We start from the raw sequence: 21,668 nt of genomic DNA, 5'->3' as shown, positions 1-21,668 counted from the left end.
ATAACACAGCTTTTATGCATCTCAGATGCCCTACAGATACAAAAATCTTTGTTTGAAATAAGGAAACAGTACAAAAAACTGAAACAAAGCTGCAGTGTTCTTTCCAGCATATTGAGGTAGGCAGGAAAAGAAGTGGATATCTCTCAAATAACAACCTACAGCACTTAGAAGGAAGAAAAGTGAATTCCATGGAGGAATGAACACAGAGCTTTCATTATTGCAGTAGTTAACAAATCATGTCAGACACCATCCCTGGGAGAAAGCCCTGCCCTGAGAACGCTACACCATGTACACACAGTGGACACAAAACCTGGGAGAGGAAGATATATACATTAAGTAATTCATCCAGTGTCAAAAGACTTGAGTTTTTACCATATGCAAGAGAGTTTTCATGCATAAATCCTCCCACCAAATACCGTGCAATTACTCCCATGCTTAGGGTGAAAGTGATCATGAGAGCAGGGTCCCAGAGCACCTGCAAGATGCAGCCTTTACTTTGATATTTGTTGGAAAAGCACATACTGCATCAGCAACAGCCTGAAAATGATGGATATGCTATTTCTCTACCCTAACTCAGCAATACACTATTTCTTAGTTATGGTTTATAAGGTCCTGAAAACAGAGGCTTATTTAATTGAATTGAAAAAAATACTTAACATTTATTTCTGGTTGCAGTACCCTGTGATTTAAGTTACACAGCTCAGGCTGAAATGCTACACAACCTGTGAGCTAGCAGAGAGTGTTTTGCTAGGAACTACTGTGCAGTGCTGGGGTCTTTTCACCACTGGCAGAGGAGGTTTCTCACAGAACAGACAGGAGATTTAGGGAAGGGACAGCACAGGAAGATCCATGCATGGTGCCTGCTTTGCATGCACATGGACCCCAAGACATAGTTAAATGCTTAGCTGATGCGCCCCTTTGCAAGAGGTCGTATCTTTTAATCCCAAGGTCAGAATCAGCTGGCAATAATAATGAAATTAGAGGCATATTTTTGTCACTGCATAAAATTCATCTAACCCTTGGAGATATGGAGCACCTTTGAGAGGCAGACAGCTCTTAAAGCACTTGCCAGGAGTTCCTGGGTGCCTCTCCATTATTATGTGGGAGAGAGGGATGAGGAAAAAAAGAGATGTTGCATTGTGTGGGGGTTGTTTGCTTAGGAACTGAATAACTGGGCTGGGCTGGGTGAGGAGATGCTGCACACAGTCACTGTAGCAGCTGGGAATAGCCTGTGCTACCAACCATTACAGTACTCTAATGTATTCCTATAAATGCACAAGCAATGCCTTCCTAATAAATACTTGGCAGCAGTATTTAATCATGCATGCAACTGAGAAAATATTTTCACCTAGCATTCATACCTACTAAACCACAGAGCTGTAGGTAAGGACTAAAAATTATTTTTATATAGAAAACAATTCTGATTAAACAAATAATCTGAAGGACATCACCTGCCAACTCTGGCACATTTCCTAAGAGTAGAGCTCCAACCAGCACTGTCACTAGCAAGTTTTTCCTGTTTACTACTATACCAAGATCTGTGACAGGGCATTCCCTGTCTAAGACCTGATCATTATAACACCAGACCAGAGCTCTTTCACCTTCAGGTCTCTCCTCAAATGCAGAGATTTTTTTTCATGACCTGACAGCAATTCTGTGATCACTGCAGATCATTCAGAGCTCTTAACTCCTGCAAAGCATAACCTTTTCCCAACACCAATCCCGAGCCTAACCAAGCAAAACAATACTAATATTTAGTCATTTACCTTGCTTTCTTTAGTAGAAAACTCAGAAGAGTTGGAGATTTTCATAGATTTTGACCGATGGGACTGCCGCCAGAGAGATTCTTCTCGGGAGTATTTCACCGAACCTGTGGCTCTCACCCGGACTTTGCTGGTGCTCTGAACACTGTTAACTCCAATCATTTCCGAAAGGGAGTGGATGGGATGGGAAAGAAGAAAGCTAATGAAACTTCCCAATCCCCTGCAGAGGAACTGGAAAAGGTTACAGCTGGAGAGCCCAGGCTCAAGCAATCAGTGTTTGCTTAAAGCACACTAGGCTGTTTTCTCCAGCATCTTCAGGCACAGTGTTTGGAGCCAGCCTGATTGTTCCAGGCATTGCTCACGTCACTGGATGGGAGAAAAAAAAAGAAAAAGAAAAGGAAGACGCTGATAGAAACTCCTCCCCTGCTCTGCTCCTCTCTCCAGCATCAACTCCCCCTTCACACACACACCAACAGCAAGAGGAAGAGAGGTGGAGAGAAAGATGCTGGAACAAATGCCAGCAGATCAAGCAAGATATCATTTTCAGTTCACGCAGCCACACTTCCCTGCCTGCAACAGCCTGCCATGCTCATTACTGCCTGCAATAACAAAGAACACTGCAAAAAGAGTCTTCAATCAACTGCCAGAAGCTACAGGCTTCTGGATGTGAGAAATACTGATGGATTCCCAGAACACTGGAGAAATTAGTGAAAACCTACAGCACCATTACAAAGTACTGGCAAGCCCCAGAGAGACAAATCGGCAAATTTCCACAACTCCAAGTATTTGCACTCACTAGCCTGAGTCCTTGGGGTGCCTTCCAAAAGTGCAAGAGAGAGCAAGAGGGGCTTAGAGGGGCCTAGGGGAAAAGAGATGATTTTCCCAAGGTAATCAGTGCAAACCAGTGGCAGAGTCGTGAACAAGCACCTAGGGACTCATCTCCCCACTCAGCAGCCAGGAGAGCTGTAGCCACACCCCCACACAAGCAAACTGCATGCTCCAGTGGCTGACCCCACCAATGATGCAGCTGCCGAGCAGCACCCCTCATGGCAAACCCATACATAGCAAACCCATGCAGCCTAGTACCACTGCCAGAGGTACCACTCAAACCCACACAAGCCTCGCTCCAGAGGCTAGGCATGTTCTCTGTGCCTAGAGCTACCTGCCCTCATGCAGGGGACAAGGAGAGGCCAACGCCAAAAGGAGCTGGTACTCTTACCGAGGGGTGGATGTGCTAAATACAGGAAAAGAGGGATGTTTACCTCAGTGTTGCAAAAGCACCATCATTTCTGGCTCCTGGAGACCCAGAGTGCAGCAGACTGTGCATTGCCATGGCAACGTGCTCCAGTGTGAGAGAAGAGATTGCTCTGCTCTACTCTGCTCAGCACAGGACCGTGACAGCTGCCAACACACACTGGACAGGTGAAGCAGCTTGTGTGAGCAGCAAGGGAAAAGTGGACAATGGGGACATTGTGACAAACGCAGAAAAGGCAAACAGTTTGTGCAGAGGGTGCATGAGGAGCTGGCAGACTCTGCAGCAAGGCTAATATCAGGTTCAGCAACCTGCCCCATACCATCATATCAAAGGCAGGGCAAGGACAGGAGCAGTGATGTTGGCTTGTGGAAGGACATGAGGGCTCTCATCCCACTCACACAGGCAGCAAGTCTGCATGCAGACAGCAATGAGGGAGTGCTGTCTGGCATGCTGAGGTGAATGTCCCACGCTGAGATGCTTCAGGCAGCCAAAAGCTGGATGAAGAGCCTCCGGTCTCTATTCACATCTGAACCCTGTTCCATGTCTGCCAAGCCATGTGAAAGCAAAGTGAGAGTTTGCTTACCTCATGTCACATGCCCAACAGCACCCAGGGGTAAATAAGATGCATATGAATTGAGTGGACTTTTCCCCTGGATACATCTTCTCAGTCTCTTGCAATCAGGAATTCACTTCCTTACAGGGCAAATGGCTAGACAGCCACATGATGGTCCTATGTGCATTTTTGCTCATAAAAGATGCTGCTGTCTCCCTAGTATGCAACAGCATTTCTGATAGCATTAACCCTTTGCTACTGTTGTCCCCAATGATGCTACAAGGTGCATATCCTTCCCACAGACTCTAACTGGTGTGGACCCTGCTGAAGGACAACAAGCAGTGGAACAGGAAACAGCTTACCTAAGTATCAAAATAAAAACTGCCCCTGGAGTAGGGAACTTCTGATTGCTCACAGATTCTGCCTCCATCCTGCTTGAGGCACTGATATCTTCCCTTCTGGCCAACAAGAAAAATACATTTTCATTTCCACCACAGTCAGATGTAGCAAGCCCATCCCTGCCTCACACATTAAGATCAAATCCCAAATGTGCCCCTTGTCATTGACAGAGGACAGAGACTGAAAGGAACCTTTTTCCCTGGCAATAATCATGCTCTGAGTTACTTCTGCCACTTCACTAAAAAGGTTTTATGTTACTTAACCCATGTGAAATTACCCACTGCTTGTGCAAAAGCTTTTCAAAGAAAATCTGTTCTTAGAGGAAATTTGCACTGCAGTCAAACCGCTCCAGATGAGCTAAGCAGCAGGTCCTGACAGGTGCTACGTAAATGGCCACAAATCACTCTCTATCCTAGCAGCCCCCTGCCTGGCAGATTATTCTTGCTCTCAGATTTATAGGGCCAACTCCCCAAGCACTCTCAACATATCTGAAATAATTATACTGCCTAAATATCACACACAGACCTAGGCCAGTGTCAATTACACAGAGCAATTTTATTATTAAACACAAGCTAGACTGAATCAAAACAATATTTCTCTTCTGCTGCCCACAGCATCATCACTGCTGCCTAATTGCAGCAGTTCATCTAGTATTCTCTGAGCTGAAGTTAGCAGATCCTCAGGTTGGACAGGAACCTTATTTCAGAAAGGAACAAGTCTGTTTCTGCAGCAGTCCAAAACTCCAAGGATTTTCTTTCTTCTTCTTTCTTCAGTGTCTTCTGAGAAAACACTTCTCAGCTCACACTCTCCCAAAGAGAGCCTCCTGAGAGAACACATTTGAAGCCTTAAACATCTTCAGATTGGGGATTCAGTTTAGATTTCATCAGCGTCCCTGATTTTCATCTGCAAGTGATAATACAATCTTGTATTTCTGAGTCATTATTCTGTGTACATATTCACAGTTATTCTGGGGAAAGGCCATGCTTTGACATTAGAGAAGACCCACCATTTTACAAATTATTATGCACACAGGATTGATTTATGTCTGTAACTGAGCAACAGGAATTTCTGAGGGAAAAGTGTTTTGTTAGCATAAATAGAGGGATAAAAATGACATTTTTAAAGAGGGGCTGAAATAGCTGTGAAGTATCAGAAAAATCAGAGCTGACCACATCCAGCGGACACCCCAAGTGTTTCAAGAATTCAGAATCTTCCTCTTGTTCAGAGGTCAAGCAAAGAGGTTATCGGAAAGGGGCAGAATGTTTAGGCAGTGACACCACTGGGGTGACCAAAAGGACTGTGACCCTATAGAGACCTTCCCAATCAGTTCCTCTAAGGAACAAGCCATAAACCAGCAGGAAAACTTAAAACTTTGGGTCAAAACAGATGCAGGAACAGAAAACCAGAGTTTCTATTATTCCTCACACCCCATCCTTTTAAAATCATACAAAAGCTTTTGTCTTGTAACAAGGAACTATGTCAGACCCCATCACCCATAGAGGAAATGGGCAGCTGTTCCAACTTACCCTGAAATAAGCTCCTTCCCATCTGTTCCTCCCACCAGTCAAGTTTCCCTGGGAGGCAAAATGTACCCAGTCCTTGCTTGGTCTTCCTAATGTCATTCAGCAAATCAACAACGCAAGAAGAAAAAATGCAGAATTCAAAGTAAAATTCAATATTGGCTTTTGAAGTACAAACCTAACGACCACATTACTGCATCTAAAGAACTCCAATGTCCTCAAACAAAGTCACAAGAATCCTCTAGAATCATTTAAGCCTGATGTCAACTACAAATACAAACAACACAAACTGACAAAATATATAAACACATGCATATCAATTACTTAAAACATAGCCTCAAAAGCCAGTAACATATTTGTGTAGCACAGAAAGGGAGAACTACTTAATGCTGCCACTAAATGCTGTTTGTTAAATAAACTACATTAAATCTTTCCGTCATCCTTCATCTTTCCTTCTTTCATGTTTTTTTTCCTTCTCCCCAAAATAGGAAGGGGAAAGTCAATTCTGACAGATAAGCTACTCTTAACACAATGGCTACAGAACTAGAGCTTAAAACTGATCAACAGTAAAATTCCTGTAATATTAAGATAACAATTTCTGAGGTCTGCTGACTAGGGGGAGCTGACAATCAAGATTAAATGGCTCCTGCGAACAGCAGAAATATTAGAGCAGCCACTTAATTTCTACATGCACATGCAACCAGTTCAACAGGAATGCTAGCAGGGTAACAGCTGGAATGATGGGAGAACAAGGTATGACTGCATGAGGACAACTGAACTATCTCTGGTTTAAGTTACATGAGAAGAAGGCTAAAAGAGCATCTACGGCCAGCAGCTCACAGTCAAAGCACAAGTCTTACCAACTGACTTTTTACATCAATAAGCACCTAGAAGTGAGCAGAATCAGAAAACCACAACAAGTGGTGGAAGATCAAATTAATCCTGGTATCACTGTGTCTCTGGGAACCACAGTGCATCTTGTGCTAAAAGAAACCACTCCCCTATGGTAAATGCCCTGCTGAGAATGATAGGAGATCACGGCTTTAATGAAAATAAGCCATTGGATAATAACAGGGACGCAAAGAAATCATGCACCCTGCTATCTTGATCAGCACTGAAAGTAAAGATATGTCTTCAGCCATCTTTATGCTCCTCACAGCAGATCTGAAAACAGCTGTTTCGCAGACTAGCTGTTGTACTGCCTGGCAAAGCACTTTAGTATTCAAGGGGGAAAAATTCCTCTTCTTGAATTTCTCCTTTTAGGAATTATCATCTGCTGTCAACAGAGCTCACAGAAATTAAGTGAGCCATACAGTATGCAGACTAACACAGACCACCAAGTTCCTTAATTTACAGCTGACAAATGGAGCTACAGAAAACAGCAGCACTTCGAAAAAATCCATAAAAGCATCAAAACCCTAAAATTCTCCATAGCTGTGACAGAAACCCACAGGAAAGTGATTGAAGAAGTGATGTAAAGTCTACAAACTATCTCAGATCAGCGGCAAACAACCTCTGCCTCTGTCCCTGCAAGTGAGCATGCTCTGAATCAAGACCACTGAAATAAACCTCTCAGCCTAGAGATCTGCATTTAAAAAAAAAAAAAAAGAAAAAAAAAGGAAAAACAATCTCCCTCCCAGGCTTCTCTCTGACTCAAATAGCAAACACAACATCAACAAAAAGGGAAAGAGGAAAAAGAAGGGGAAGGGGAGAGGAGTGGGAGAAAGAAGGAAGGCGGCAAAAGGATGGGGGCAAAAAGAAAGAGAGGGGGCACAATAGGGACAAGTGGGAGGAGAGACAGGGAGGAAGGAAATTGAGGCCACTCTAAGATCCACACAGGTTACAAACTGGTGTCACCTGTGGCTGTAGGCATTGCACTGTGGAAGGGGGAATAGGCATAGCCTTTGACTTACCTTTTCTCCACAATTCCATCTACCTATGGAGTCATGTCCAGCTACCTTGTCCCAAAAACAGATTAAATCCTTCCTACCTCTCTTGACACCTTCCAGAACCCATTTGTCAACAGGACAGAAAACTGGTGCCTTGGATTTGCCCCGTATTTGTACAAGGATCCTGTGAATACTTAATCATCCAAGAAAGCATGACTTTGGAAGGAAACTAAATATTCCATTTAACATCACAGGAAAGGAGAAAAAAAATCTGAATTTAGGGAGCAGCCTAATACTCTTGCTTGAAAGAAAACAGTGTAACTGGGTCAGAGAGAGAATAGTCCAATGCTACTTGAAAAGTGTGGCAGCAAACAGAAGGGAGGAATACCGAAGATTTATACAGCAGTAATTCTAAAGCTGGTGGAAGGAATGTTCTCTCTTCTTCTTCCTTTTTTTTTTCCAATATGGTATAAATGATATTCGTACTCTTCCTTCCCTTGAGATGCAGCACTGAACTTAAATTTCAAGCAGATCAGTGGGTGGAAGATCAAAGAATGTTTTTCAGAATTTGTTTTCTACCTACATAGAGGTGGGAGTAATAAGTCATAGGGACCAAAATGTATGTGTGACATTGTATTAGAGAATTCCCAGACTGAAAAGAGCCCAGAATTCCTCTTTTAAAGTGGCAGAATGCATCATTCCTGGAGACTACCAGTCTGTATCCTCCACACTTGACAGATGACATTCATCCTTGGGACCTGCTATGCATTTCAGTTACAGTAGGAGACAAGCTGATGGCCTTGGCTATCTAACAGGCTGGAGAAGTCAGACATCAAACAATTCCCTTGTCTCATCAACCTGGACAAGACACCACAGACAGGTTGCCTCCACAGATGAAAATTAACCCCCTATATGTTCATTATGAGGCTGGTATTGAGCCACATAATTGCAGCCAGTAGCAATGGAAATTCTTACCTGACTCTGCTTGGGTTTCACTCCTTGCTGACACAAAAGCCTGGCAGGCTACGTGAGATCTTTTGAATAACAATTGGAAAGTAAAGAGGTGAAAGGTTGAAGGAGCAAAAAATAATTCAGAGAAATGCAGATTGTCAAAGTAGAACAGATCCATCCTGAAATCCAGTCTGCTTCCTAGTAAGATAAGCAATCCCTCATTCCACCCCTAGACTATGCAGAGCAATCCTAATTCTTGGATCATCTTCAAAACATTTTATGTTTTAAGCCTTGTTTAAAGATCTGCTTTCCCTGCTCAGAGACAGCTGGTATTAGGCTTTTGATATTATAAGGCTTTCTTCAACTCAATATCTGGGTTTGATTTGAGAAAAAATATATAGATTATAGATTTTTATTTTTATATGCACTGAGGTAACCTCCTGAAATGCAAAAAGAAAGTATATTTGCATTTCAACAGGGCTGGAACATGTCAGAAACCTCTGTAATTCAAGAGACACAAAGCAATACACACACCATCATAACCTGGTCCAATTTTCAGTTCTGCATAGGCATGCTTTAAATGGCTATTGCTCTTGAATAGGACAAATGGCAACACTGAAAAAACTCCAAGTTGAAGGAAACAAACGTTATGCTGGCAGGAAGGTTCTCTGCAAGGATAGAGAACAGTGCAGACAAGCCAGGTGTTCCCTACAGTCACCTACAGTTCCCTATGGATCTGTGGCTCCTCTGAAAGTATGCTTCATAAACAACTGTTTAAGACAAGGATTAGCAATTTAATCCTGCATTACCTGACTTTTATACTGCCAGATTAGACTCTGTTGTCTCCTAGCAGCTGAAAGGGGCCCTCTGTAACGGGACCTTCTAATTCATACAGATAAGAAATGGCCCAAAAATACTATTGCCATCAGAAGTATTTTGAAGAGAAAAAACTTTATTTTGGGGAAGACATCAGGAGCTACATCTTGTTTCTTATTCCATGAAGCAAAGGCATCTGGTCCTTATCTCTTTATCTCCTTATCTTCTAGTCTTATTCCATGAAGCAAAGGCATCTGGTCCTCTCTCTCCTCTGCCCACTGCTGTAGGGTGTTACAGCAGTCAATGCGGACCTCCTGGGGTCATCCTGGCTTGCTGTCACACACTCTCATCTCCCCAACTTCATCAGGTTTCCCTGGAAGGTGCGAATTTCTTTCATCCATGAAATGGATGAAGTACAAGGACTGCTGATGAGAGCAATTAGGGGGCACACAGCAGTCCAATTAGTGTGAGTTCCTCTCCATAAAGGGGGGCTGAGGCTGTGCAGGGAGATGTTAGCCACCTGATGTTCATTCTCTCTGCTAAATACCTGAAATTATTGGAATGGATGAGGTAAGACGCCATGAAGTAAGATAAATTTAATTCTCTTTGAATTGAATATTTGCTTTGGAGGGCTTTCAAAGGGAATTAAAAAAAAAAAAAAGAGAGGGAGAGCCAGAGAAAGCAGAAAGACAGTGGTAAAAACACCCCGTAATTGAAGTGGAGGGAACTGACAGCAACATGAGATAAACCCTACTTTGCAGCTTCTATAGGAAATTGCATATCCCAGAAATCCTAATCAAGAATTCAGATCATTTAGGAAATTAAGGATGGGTTCTTCAGAAGAGTTCAGCACCAGCAACTCCAAGTAATTTGGTCACTTCATTACAGTGCTTCTGCAGGAGATAAGGCCTACCCAAAAAAAAACCTTTGAGAAAAAGCAGACTTTTTATGCAGGATTGGCATCTAATCTCCATCAGCAGTCCCTGAAAGGATGAGTCTAGCCAAGTGCATCCCAGGTACTTCAGCATGATAGACATTCCCAGACAGGATAACAGGTCAGAGAAGAGCTACCACCTCCTACCAAAAGACACACAGCCAGGTATGACTTCCCCACTTCATGTCATGGGGCAGCACCACTACCATGGGTCAGCCCATGTCAGAGGTTGGGCGACGCCTGTGATTTCATGAATGAGGTGTGCTGTAAATGCAGAGGACATTTACTTACACAGGACAGGTGGTACTTTGCATGCAGTCTAACAACAGAGTACCCCTACCAGAACACTGCCTAACAAAAACAGGGATCCGTGTCCTCATGCCTTCTTGCAGGCTCTCTGTGGACCACACAAGACACATTCTCTCCTTACATATGAAAGGCCTTGTTAATGCCACCTTCCTGGAGTGGACCTTCACACACCTTGTCTCAAAATTGTAGGAGCAACAGGGGGTAAGACAGTCGGGATGGATGGAGACGAGAGATCTCCGACGCCAGGTCATGGAACTTGTGGTTTATCGCCAAGGGCCTGCGTGCTGCGGCCCTGCTTGGAGCTGCCAGACGCAGTCCAGAGCAGGCCGGAGAAAAGAGAGGGGCAGAGAGGATGAGAGGGTAAGAGCGTAAAAGGGTAAGAGAGCAAAAGTATAAGAGAGTAAAAGGGGTAAGAGAGCGAAGTTCTCGTTACAATACAATAAATCCTCTTTTGTGTTGAATAGAATCACTATATTACCATATTGGGTTACATTTTAAACATTAAAAACTACTCTTTAGACCCCTTCTGCCAAGCTAGTAGGGTCTGCTCTGACTTTTGGACTTGTGTGCAAGCAGAAGGTTTTGCTTCATCAAAAAGAGATTACCTTCAATCGGCCACACCATTGTTTTCCCATTGTTCAGTAACTAAGGTATCATAAAGCTTTCTTTCATTTCAATCTCACTTATAGTTTCTATATTCTCAAAATCTTTTGCCAAACAATCATATTTATAAGGCTTTCCTGTTTCATCATCCTCAACAAAAATGCCAAGAGGAAAACATTGTGGCCAGCACCATACCAGCACTTTATTTGTGGGGACCACACTGCCCTTAGCAATTGAAGCAAGAATGTAAGGCCAAAATTAGGCTCTTTCCAAGCGAATCTCCTCTTCATTCCAGAAAATCTTGTGAAGCCCAGCTCTGAAGAAGGCTACGATCACACAGTACAATTCCCTAGCATATAATTGTGAAGATGATATCATTACAGAAGATTAAAGCTGGTGTGAGCATGTGAGAAAGAAACCACTCCTACATTGTAATCATGAGGTTCTTAACACTGCCAAAATGTCAGACTGATTTTGTTTTCTTTCCAAAGAGGGTGATCCTAGCCATGGCTTCTCTTTCTATATATATATGTGTGTGTGATGAATACATGAATACTACAAGCAGACCGCATGAGGACAAGTGCACTTTTAATCACAGTTTGGCGTATTTGTCTTTATGAGTCCCAACTGCAAAAGCAACCTTGGATGTGACTAAACGAGTGAGGAAAAAGGCAATGAATCTTTGTGCATACAGGTGTACAAAAGCAAAACCTTTTTCAATGTTAAATGGACAGCAAGACACAAGGTGAGCAAGATCACGTTAGCATTTCTCATTTCTACTTTCAAACCAGAGTGAAATAATCTGTTCTTAAAGCACAACTAGTGACATACAGAGAATCAGGTCATGAAGGCCTTGTGGTTTGTACCAAAAGTATTCTTATTATTGGAAAAAAACTGTAATAAAACACACAGATAGCTCCCCCAGGAAGGTGAAAGAAAGGAGTAACTTGATCCAACATCCCAAGTTTTCTGAGGCTGATCACACAAAAGGGTGTCCCTCCTCACATGCTGATGTCCGTCCCTTGTTGTGCTATTTTCCTATCCTGACGAAACATTCAGGGACGCACTCCAAAGAGTGAAGTGATTGACTGAAGGCAACATCTGACTGATGCCTGTCAACCAGCTGTCCTGGATAGCACAAGCATTTGCATTTGCACCCCTGACTCTGAGAAGTGGATCCACAATAAATGCTGCACAGAGCTTCACAAGCCCTGGATGAACAGCCTTCCTTCCCCTCCACTACTGCTCAGCTTTGCTCTGGGGCTCAGCAGAGCTTCATACAAGGGTGCAACAGGGCCACAAGGAGAACACAGAGAGACTGCAGAGGCAGAAAATCCCACTTGCTTCACCACAGGCCTGCATTAGTCACCAGTGGGTGCCCAGGACCTCGCTCCCACGGGGACACACTGCCACCCTGTGGAAACCACTCTTCCTCTCCCAGGCAGCTGGGCAAGGATGCAGGGAGAATGCTTGCAGCCTCACCCATGCTCAGCGGCTACACAGCTAATGCAGCAGCAAACCACACACACTTTGGTGCTGTGCTGAAGAAGGGTGCTGTGAATTTAATTTATTGAGACCAATGCAAAAATTAATTTCCACTAATTCTTAGTAATCGCAATTTTAGTGGCAGCATGGCTGCTGTGAACACAGTAGCACAATTACTTATACTCACTCCACTCCCTTCCACTAATATATTAAAAAACAAGGGTCAGTTTATCAAATCTTCAGACAAGCCAGATGAAAAAAGAAAGCTGGGTGCCACCTCTGTCCCCAAGACAGCACACAGAAAAGGGCAGAAAGCCTTAAAGCAACATGAGACACCAACACCAAACTTCTTCCATTTGTCTACATCCAAAAAATCCTGAGCCCTGGTATTTGCTTTGGGTGAAGAGTCAGACATCCCCAGCATTAGTAGGTGAGCTAAACATGAAGGTACAGCCCCAACTGCAAAATTCTGTCAGGAGGAAAACAAACAGCAGGTGAGAACCATTGGAAGTCTCTTGTCAGTACACTCAGGTTATTTACACACAATCTGGAAATTTATTTATTCAGTAAGGGCTGTAATTAGCCTGCAAATTAATCTCAACACATCCCTCTATGGCAAATGGAGAAATTAGATTCCTTTGGGGGAAAAAGTAATTTACTTGTGGCTGCTGACAGATATACAGACTCAAAAATTAAAGACATTAAATCTAAAATTTAATATTCCCCATTGCTTAGTAAGAACTGAAGCAGGAGGGTCCAACAAAAATCTCCCTGAAGAAGATTAAGAAAATGAAGAAATTACCAATACTAGAAGACAAACTCTGCTGCTTTCAACTATGCAGGTAAATCTGTATTTCACAATGATTCTGACACAAAACTCACACAAGAGATGGCAACTCATTTGGTTGGTTTCAATAGGCACTGGATCAGCTCTCAGATGTGGCAGCCTCTTATTTTTATTTCCATTACGAAAAAATAAATAAATTATGAACTCCAGTGTATGCACACCTGTCTTCATTTAAACAAAGTGCTGTTTCGTGCTAGCAAAACAAAAAAGAAGCAAAACATTCTCATTATTACTGACAATAAAACAAGGTTTGTCCTGCTCAGCCTCTTCCCTCATTCTTCAGATTTAACTCCTAGCACAAACTTAATGAACAAAAGCTGAAGCAACACAGCCTGTGCCAGACAGCACATTATAATCTGAAATTACATCTCCAGCTCTAATATGAATATCCCAAAGCACCTTTGATGAAAAAAACCACATGCCTTCCAGATTGTACACAGAGATCAGGCTTAGCCTTTAATGTATTCACATTCAGAGCCAACTGGCTGCTTCTGTCCGCTGCAATGAGGAGACAGCACTCTGGGTTGGCATGACCACAGGAGTTTACAAAGCACACAGCTCTGGGGCAAGACCTGCCGCAGCTCAGTTTCACCTCTGTGCTGCAGAGAGTCACCTTCGCTATCAAGTAAAGGCAAGAGGGAAAACAAGAGAATAAACATTTTATATATTATATATGTTCTGGGAGGAGAAATGGCCCCATCACTTGTCATGTTTGACAATTAAGATTCAGAAAATGCAAGATGGGTGTTTTGTTTTGAACCATCTTTCAACAGAAATGAAACCCACGTTCTGCAGTTAATTCCTTACCTTCAAGAGCCCTCTCGGAAAGTCTTTGCCATCATTCATCCCCTGGAGGTTAGCAACAAACTCTTGGCAGGTCATCTTTTTCCCAATGTTCTGAAAGGAGTGTCAGAGAAACACAACATCATATTCCTGTTGCTTTCCATAACAACAGGAACAAGCAACATCCGATTAAATTCATCTTCCTGCTTTCCTTTAAGCCCAAGCCAGGCAGCACTAAGAACACATTCAGGAGATTACTCATAGATGAGCATCCTTGTATGCATAAGCTAGAAAAGGGAACCCTTTTGCACCCAAAGGCCTACATACACCCCCAAAAAAACCCCAGCTTAATACTGGGGGTAATGAAGAGGACAATGATGAAGATCTTTCATATTTGCATGGTGCCTTATATCCCCATGTCTCCAGAAGCTCTACCAGTCTCTGATGGAAAAGCTCTACTTAAATCTGCTGTGGGGCACCAGGAAACAGGTGACTGAGGCCCTTTCGAGATCCTTCCCTTACAATTTCAAATGCCCCCTTCCAGTGGCAACTGCTGTGAGTTGGAGTGTGATGCCCAGGCATGGCCACTACCTTTTCTGATTCACAGGCTGAAGCTGCTTTGACATTTCCATAGGCTCGCTCTCTTTTCTCTCCTCCTGTCCAAGTCTCTGACTGAAAGTTGACCAAATAAGCCACAAACAGAAAGGAACAGTTTGGCTGTCCCTACATGTCTGTGTAGGAGCCAAACTACATCCAGAAGTTTGAGGCTTATTGAATCCCTGCCTTCATCACCCCTCAGAGAAAGTGTCTGTACACAGTCCCCTAGGTGTTAGAAGGGTCCTGCTTAGTATGCGGGGAGCCTGGTGAGCAGGCAACAATTACAATACCGCATTGATGAAAAAGGACACCAAAGATATCTGAGAAAAGGAAAGCAGCCTGAGATGAGCTGTGAAACACGGTATAGACAGAGGGGAAAATAGAGCTCTGTGACAGGTATCTTTGATGATAGCACCACTGTCAGTCAAGAGATAGAAGTGAAGACTTTTCCACTGTCAGGGCATGTTTTGTCTGTAGAAATACAGCAGAAGAGTTCTGTGTGAACTCTGTCTTCGGCTAGGACCAGGAGGCCAAATTAACACAGGACTGGTGCCCTTAGTTGGTAATACAGGCCATTCGATGTTATGAATTACACGACAGCTTAAAGTGCATATCCTCTATTTCCCTTCCATAATGTTTGATCAGGAAAACCACCAAATCTTGGCCATCAGCCTCACCTTGCCAATAAGGAACATCCCATAGCCTGCAGCCAGCACAAACCTACAGAAAGAAGGCAAGCAGTAACCCTGGAACAATTCATGGCTTCCCACAAAAGGATGGCTCCTGACAACACAGATGGGCTGTAACCCTGGCTCTATGGTAGCAAAGCTTATAGAACATATCTTTATAACTTCAGTCTTCAGGTGCAGGCTGGAGCTGGTCTAGTGCTTTTCTTTCTCCCTGCAACTTCAGCCTACTTCTATTTGTTTCCTCCAGGCAGCAGTTGGCAGCTTCCCCATGCTGACCAAAGCCAACAATGCAGACAATTTGCTGTTTTGCTGCAGGATCAAAGCTGACATCTTCATACAGTGCCACAGAGGTTCCAGAGGATGTGCCTAGTGGTCTAGAGATACCTCAAAACTCTCTAGTACCAATGCGGGTGATGATCTTTGTGCAGAGAAGCCAAGCATGCATTTCCAAAACACATCTAGCAAAAATGTTTAGTTACAAACAGAAGTGTGGCAAGACAGGGAACATAAAGGGGATTAAGTAAAAGTTTGTCTACAAGAGTTAAAGGCAAGTGTGAACTGAAGGCAGAGCAGCTGCATTACAGCCCTACAAGCAGTGGAGCTGATTGTGAAATAGAAATGTCTGTGCTTATGATCAGTATGTCAGTAACAAATAGAGCACAGTGTATAGACAAGCCCTGTGACTCATTTGCTTCCTGCTCCAGCAGAATCCTGGTAAGGATGGGGCAAAGCATTATCTTTGTTAAGAAACAGGCAATTAGGCATATCTGCAAGGGCTGCATTCCAAATCAAAAACACCAAACTTACCACCTATGTGGAAAAATGCAAAGCAGTAAGAGGAAGTCCAAAATCAGAGGAAATCAGAGGGATTTGAGGGAACATGATGGCACACCCATGGACACAATACAAGTAGGAGTCTGGGAAATACTACAGCTGCATGTACATAACAACACAGTGTCAAGTGCCAGTGGGGTAACTCTCCAAAGTTACACACTGCAACAACCAGAGTCAGCAGCAGCAATGATGGGTCAGAGCTAAATTGTCTTTTCCAGTACCTACTGAAGACAGTACTAAAGCACTAAAGCATCGCAGGGAGCACTAAAGCATCACAGGGAGCAATGGGAATTGCTGTCAGGCTAATGCATGACCATTATTTGGTCTCCCTCCCTGGACTGTGAGGCCAGGCAGCCTGTAAAGCAGGAGGCTCCAGGCTGCTCACCACTCTGGGGAGTGGGATACCTCTGCAGAAAGACTCAGGTGTCCTCAAGAGAAGCCATGTGTGCTAAGAGACAAACTGCAGCACATTTCTGTACGCCTCGCATCCAGTCATTCAGTAGGGAAGGCTAAGCCATCTGAGAAAAAAATTCTTCACAACTCCCTACCCCCTCCTGCTTCCACAACCTGCAGACAAAGGCATTCCATTAATAGGAGGTGGGTCTCAGAACTCCTTGTGAATACTCAAGTCTTGGTTTTACTACCTGCACCACCACAGGGGCCTAGTAGCCCGTTTAGACAGACCCAGGATCCCTCTATGTCCTGCTGCCCAATCCAACACTCTTGGTGCGTAAGAGTTCCCAACAGAAACCCTCCTGGGAGAGCCCTTGCAAGTGCAGTGGAGGGACAGAGAGAAGCCCCAGAGCTACCCGGCTAAAGCCACTGCTTTTGTATACTACAGTGCCATGCTCCCTGTGTTTTTACACACTCCATCCTAACTCCAGGGCAGAGGAGGCCTCTCATCAGCATGGGAATACCTTGCATAGCTGGTGTATTGCACCATGGGTGCTGAAATATCCATCCTAAGGCTGCTGGCACCCTGTAGCAGTGTGACTAAGAGAACTCAAACCAGAATACTATTTCACCCAGGCAGGCAATGGGGCGAGGTGTGCAGTACAGGAACACAGGGCTCCCACTCAGCATGCTCACATCCCCCCTCCATTCTCTTGGTTTTGAGTATACCCATCCTTTGTCTGTGCAAAACTCTGCTTCCACCAGATCTGCCCCCTGCAACTGAATGCCTGCAAACATCACCCTCCCTTTGTGACTTTCCCAAAAGGTCTTCTTCACTCCCATCTCTACTCTGCCTTTCCACATGTTTTTACATACTGCAAAGGGGAAGCCAATCCCACGCACAGCTTCCTGGTCAGAACCTGCTGCAGGAAGGATAGTAAACACACCAGAAAGATGGCCCTAAGGTCAGGGAGTATGCTTAGACATTATCGCAACGCCAGGCACAATGCCAGCTTACACATGATTGATCAAGGCATGCTGGAAAGGCCTGCCCAGGACAACAGCCTGGGAGTGCAGCCTTCTCACTGTTTGCTGTCTGCAAGGGCTTCAGAAGAAGGCCACCAGCACCGGGACCGTCACAAGCTACCTAGTCCCAGCATGGTGTGGATAGGAGCAGTCTACACAAAGCTGTGCATACTCACATGGCCATGGAGGTCTGTGTTCAGCAGCATCATGGCACACGTGAGACAGTGAACTCCATCTGCAGAAAGAGAAATAACCAGAGTCACATGCAAAACCACATCTGGACCTTCAAGAATCTGAAACTGAGACTCATAGATTAACTAAGTCTGTTCCCTTCATAAGAATCTGTTTTATCAAGAAATACACATAATTAAATAAATGAACAATGAGGTCATCATACAGCTGGCAAACCAGAACAGTCTTTCTTTCATCTTTTAGTAACTCTCAAAACTGTCTTGCAGCACCCATGGATGAGGCAAGCAAGACAGGAAATCATGCTATCACTCTTAGCTTGCTAATACCAACACTACAGTCTGAATCAACACCTCCTTCTTCATTTACTTCAGTGCAGAAAGGGAAAAGTAAAATACATTTTTTCTTGTGTAAGGAGTGGGTGCAGCAGGGTATCCTGTTTTTCTTCCCCTCTGGCTTAGTCCTCATTCACAGCTCAATTAGACCTAATTTTGGAGAAGTACAGTCAGTTACTTGTGCTGCCTTGGCTGCATGTTGGGTAGAGAGCACTCCAGGGGCTTCTAAGCTGGTCCTGTGGCCAAGGCCCTCAGCAATAAGTCAGATTCATAGAACCACAGAATAGAGTCGGAGGACTGAGAGACTGAAGAAAATGATTACTGGCTCAAAATAACAGAAATGTCTGTGTAGGGAGAGCAGCTCTGCAGAAAATAGGATGGTGCACTGCTCCACACCCCACTCTCTGGAGCCTCTAGTTCAGAACTGCCACTAATCACTGGCACACTGAAAGCAATGCCTCACACTCTGCCCTGGAGCCCCAGGGTGGCCAGATGACTGGAAGTAGCCCCAGGGGTTGCTTGCCATAGGAAGCCAGAGCAGACCCCAGGACATGTGGTTGTGTTCCTATTGTCTTTGGATAGCTGAAACCACACTAGGATCCAGGGCAGTAGCTGTATCTTGGTTTTTTGCTCTTTATTTTTGTATATTTTTCCTCTTCTCTACTCCTAATTTCCATTTTCTGACACATGGGTAATTAAGATTGGATGAGTAAAGTTTACTAAGTCAGTGGTCTGTGAAATGCTTTATTTTGATTGAATGTTTGTTTTAAATTCCTGATTTTCTAAGGTTTGCTAGGAAAGTTTGGTTGTGAACATTCTGGGAACTTTTGTCAAGTTTTTCTTTGTGCCCAACTCAGGAAAAAGTAGTAGTACCTTAGACCCTTTTTGAATAACCTTTCCAAGCAAGTTTAGAAGGCATCCTATAAGGATCATGGAGTTCAACTCCTGGCTCTGCACAGGACATCCCTATGAATCACACCATGTGCTTGAGAGAATTGTCCAAACACTTCTTGAGCTTTGCCAGGCTGGCGCTGTGATCACTTCCCTGGAGAGCCTGTTACAGCGCCCAACTACCCATTGGGAGAAGAACCTCTTTCTGATGTCTCCCTAAACCTCTGCGGACACAACTCTTAAGGCTCTGCTCAGAGCCTCAGCTCCTAATTCCCTCAGCTCCTGTCACTGTCACCACAGAGAAAAGATCAGTGCCTGCCCCTCACCCTCCCTTCATGAAGGAGCTGTAGACTGCAAGGAGGTCTCCCCTCAGTCTCCTCTTTTCCAGACTCTGCAAATTCTGTGATCTCACTGCTCCTCATTTGGCTTCCCCTCTAGACCTTTCTCCATCTTCATATCCTTTTTCAGAATACTCTCTGATAGGTTTGTATCTTTCTTATATTGTGGTGCCCAAACAGCACACAGTACTAAGACCCTGTGTTAAGTGTGCAGGATTTAAATGCTTACTCGGGGTCCAAAGTCACAATACCCCTCTTGCAGTCTTGACTAGAGTAAGGCAGCCATATCATCAGGCAAGTCATTGTTTCACTCTGGACATGACGCACTTGTTCTGACTGCCTACAGTGTCTTGAAATAAGAAAGGCAATAGGCACATTACAGAGATAGCACAGGAGCAGATCCTGTCTTACTCCCAACTTTCTCCCTCCCCTGCATGACAGCCAGTAAAGCTGAAGAGGTGCGATGTGCCCAAACATTATCTCACTGAAACAGGGGTAGGTCACAAAGCAAGGGGTAAGGAGGCACAGTGTAGCAGCTCTTTCTCACACATTAAACTTAAAGTACAGTTAAACCGATGATTGCCTTCTTTTTCAGTGTGTGATCAGCATGTGCTGCAATCACAGGGCCACAAGGCTCTGCCAGCATGTCTGGCTGAACATAGCAGTTACGCCAACAGACAGTTTGTCCTCTTCTGCAATCCCAGTTTTCTCAGGATTGATCTATGTGCTTGTTTGTTTCCATCATTTATTTCCAAACTGACTGAAAACATTGGCAAGGAGAAGCACTCTGACTGATGTTAGCTAGTCGAGATGAAACCATGCCAGGGTCTGGATACAGCACTCAAAATTCATCACCACAACTGGCAAGAACTGGCATGCCTGATGCCAGTGCATGCAGATACAAGTGCTGAATGGAGCACGGAAAGTGAACAACCTCTCTTTCACGTGTCAGAGGACCTATTCTTGTCCACATGAGTGTAGCTGGAGTACAAGCACCCACACACCAAAGCCAGCAAGAAAAGAAACCACAAGTGAGGACAAATCTGGAGGTGCCACAACTGAGGATTTGTATTGAGGACCAATTTATATTGAATACCTTTCATGCTGAGGGTTTCAGAGACAGTCTCTAAAGTGTGGCACAGTGACCACACAGCTTCATTTTCCAGGCATACACCATATGTGTGGAAAGACCTCAATATCAGGAACAAAGTTACCTTGAGAAGAAATGGCATTTGGGTTGCACTGGTAGTATCTGCTGGAGAAGTGGATTAAAACTCTCTCTCGTTCCTGAGTTTCTCCAATAAGTGAAAAGGCTTTAAAGAAACTCCTAAAAGAGCAGAGGGAAAAAAAGTAAAATTAAGGTAATAAATCTCTTTTTGCTTCACACAGTGCACAGAGCAAAGCACACATCACAGTAAGAAGTACATAAGCACACATTCAGTTCCAAGAAGCCTTTCTAGGAAATTGGGCTATCATTCTGCATGCAATTAACTCCAATATTTTAGTAAATGAAAGAAGATTTAAATTACTATCGGTCTCAGCCACTGAATATGCAAAATAATAAGTAATTCCACTATTTGAAATAGCTGTTCTTACTTTTATTTTTTTTCCTATGGGCAAGGAATTGAAACATGTATTCTTTATGGATGATAAGATATCCAGGATGTTCCCTATTCTCTTCTAATGGCCCACCATCCCTGCACCTTTTAACTCTACTTCATTAGTACTGCTTTCCAAATCAGAAAAGCTACTCCAGGTGGTGAAGTAGTGCACAGCACTCACAGCTAACACCGAATGTGTGGTCACTTATCAGAATGGCCAGGACCATAACAGATGGAGAGGAGTGTGACTACTTGGACCTGCAGAAAATATCTGAGCAAAAGGGCAGAAGACTTGCAACATCTTCCACTGAGCTTCAACAACAGGAGGAGTAACTTGGCCCTCCTGAGGTTCTTGCTTATGAGAGCCCAGGGCACAGAGCTGGTGCACATCTGGGCACTCACTGGATACAGCCAGCAAGCCTGTGCAGAGAGAGGTGGGGACGACACACATCTTTCACTTCTATTCTCCTGCTTGACCACACCTCCTCTTAACCACATTGCTGTTCTCCCTGCATAGAAAAATGTATCTCACAGCCAAAGATGACCTTCTACATTCATTTATCAAGATGCTTCTAGAAAATACTGAAAACACAAAACTTTTGTATCTGAAGTAAGAAGACAAACAGAATGACAGTCTTACAGACAATTTTTAAACATTCCATTAGACG

The 21,668-nt window shown here is 43.9% G+C and overlaps 1 protein-coding gene across 10 annotated transcripts in view; it reads right to left on the bottom strand.

Moving 5' to 3' along the window:
* The window catches only part of PSD3 (pleckstrin and Sec7 domain containing 3), a 138,415-nt gene that overhangs the window by 44,926 nt on the left and 71,821 nt on the right, over nt 1-21,668 (bottom strand). For 5 of the 10 annotated variants that reach the window (XM_064735400.1, XM_064735398.1, XM_064735399.1 and 2 more), the window contains 3 exons: nt 20,614-20,726; nt 17,823-17,881; nt 14,132-14,221 (listed from right to left, as the gene is read on the bottom strand). In XM_064735400.1, coding sequence (XP_064591470.1) covers nt 14,132-14,221; nt 17,823-17,881; nt 20,614-20,726 — 262 coding nt within the window. Of the gene's footprint in view, nt 1-1,766; nt 2,145-4,506; nt 4,874-5,496; nt 5,583-14,131; nt 14,222-17,822; nt 17,882-20,613; nt 20,727-21,668 lie in introns of those variants that run through there. The other 5 variants (XM_064735405.1, XM_064735408.1, XM_064735402.1 and 2 more) reach the window with 5 other exon arrangements.

The sequence above is a fragment of the Zonotrichia leucophrys genome, chromosome Z, assembly GCF_028769735.1.
Source record: "Zonotrichia leucophrys gambelii isolate GWCS_2022_RI chromosome Z, RI_Zleu_2.0, whole genome shotgun sequence".
Classification (NCBI taxonomy): Eukaryota; Metazoa; Chordata; class Aves; order Passeriformes; family Passerellidae; genus Zonotrichia; species Zonotrichia leucophrys.
The sequence above is the reverse complement of the archived record's forward strand: the minus strand, read 5'-3'. Positions and strand labels throughout refer to the sequence as shown.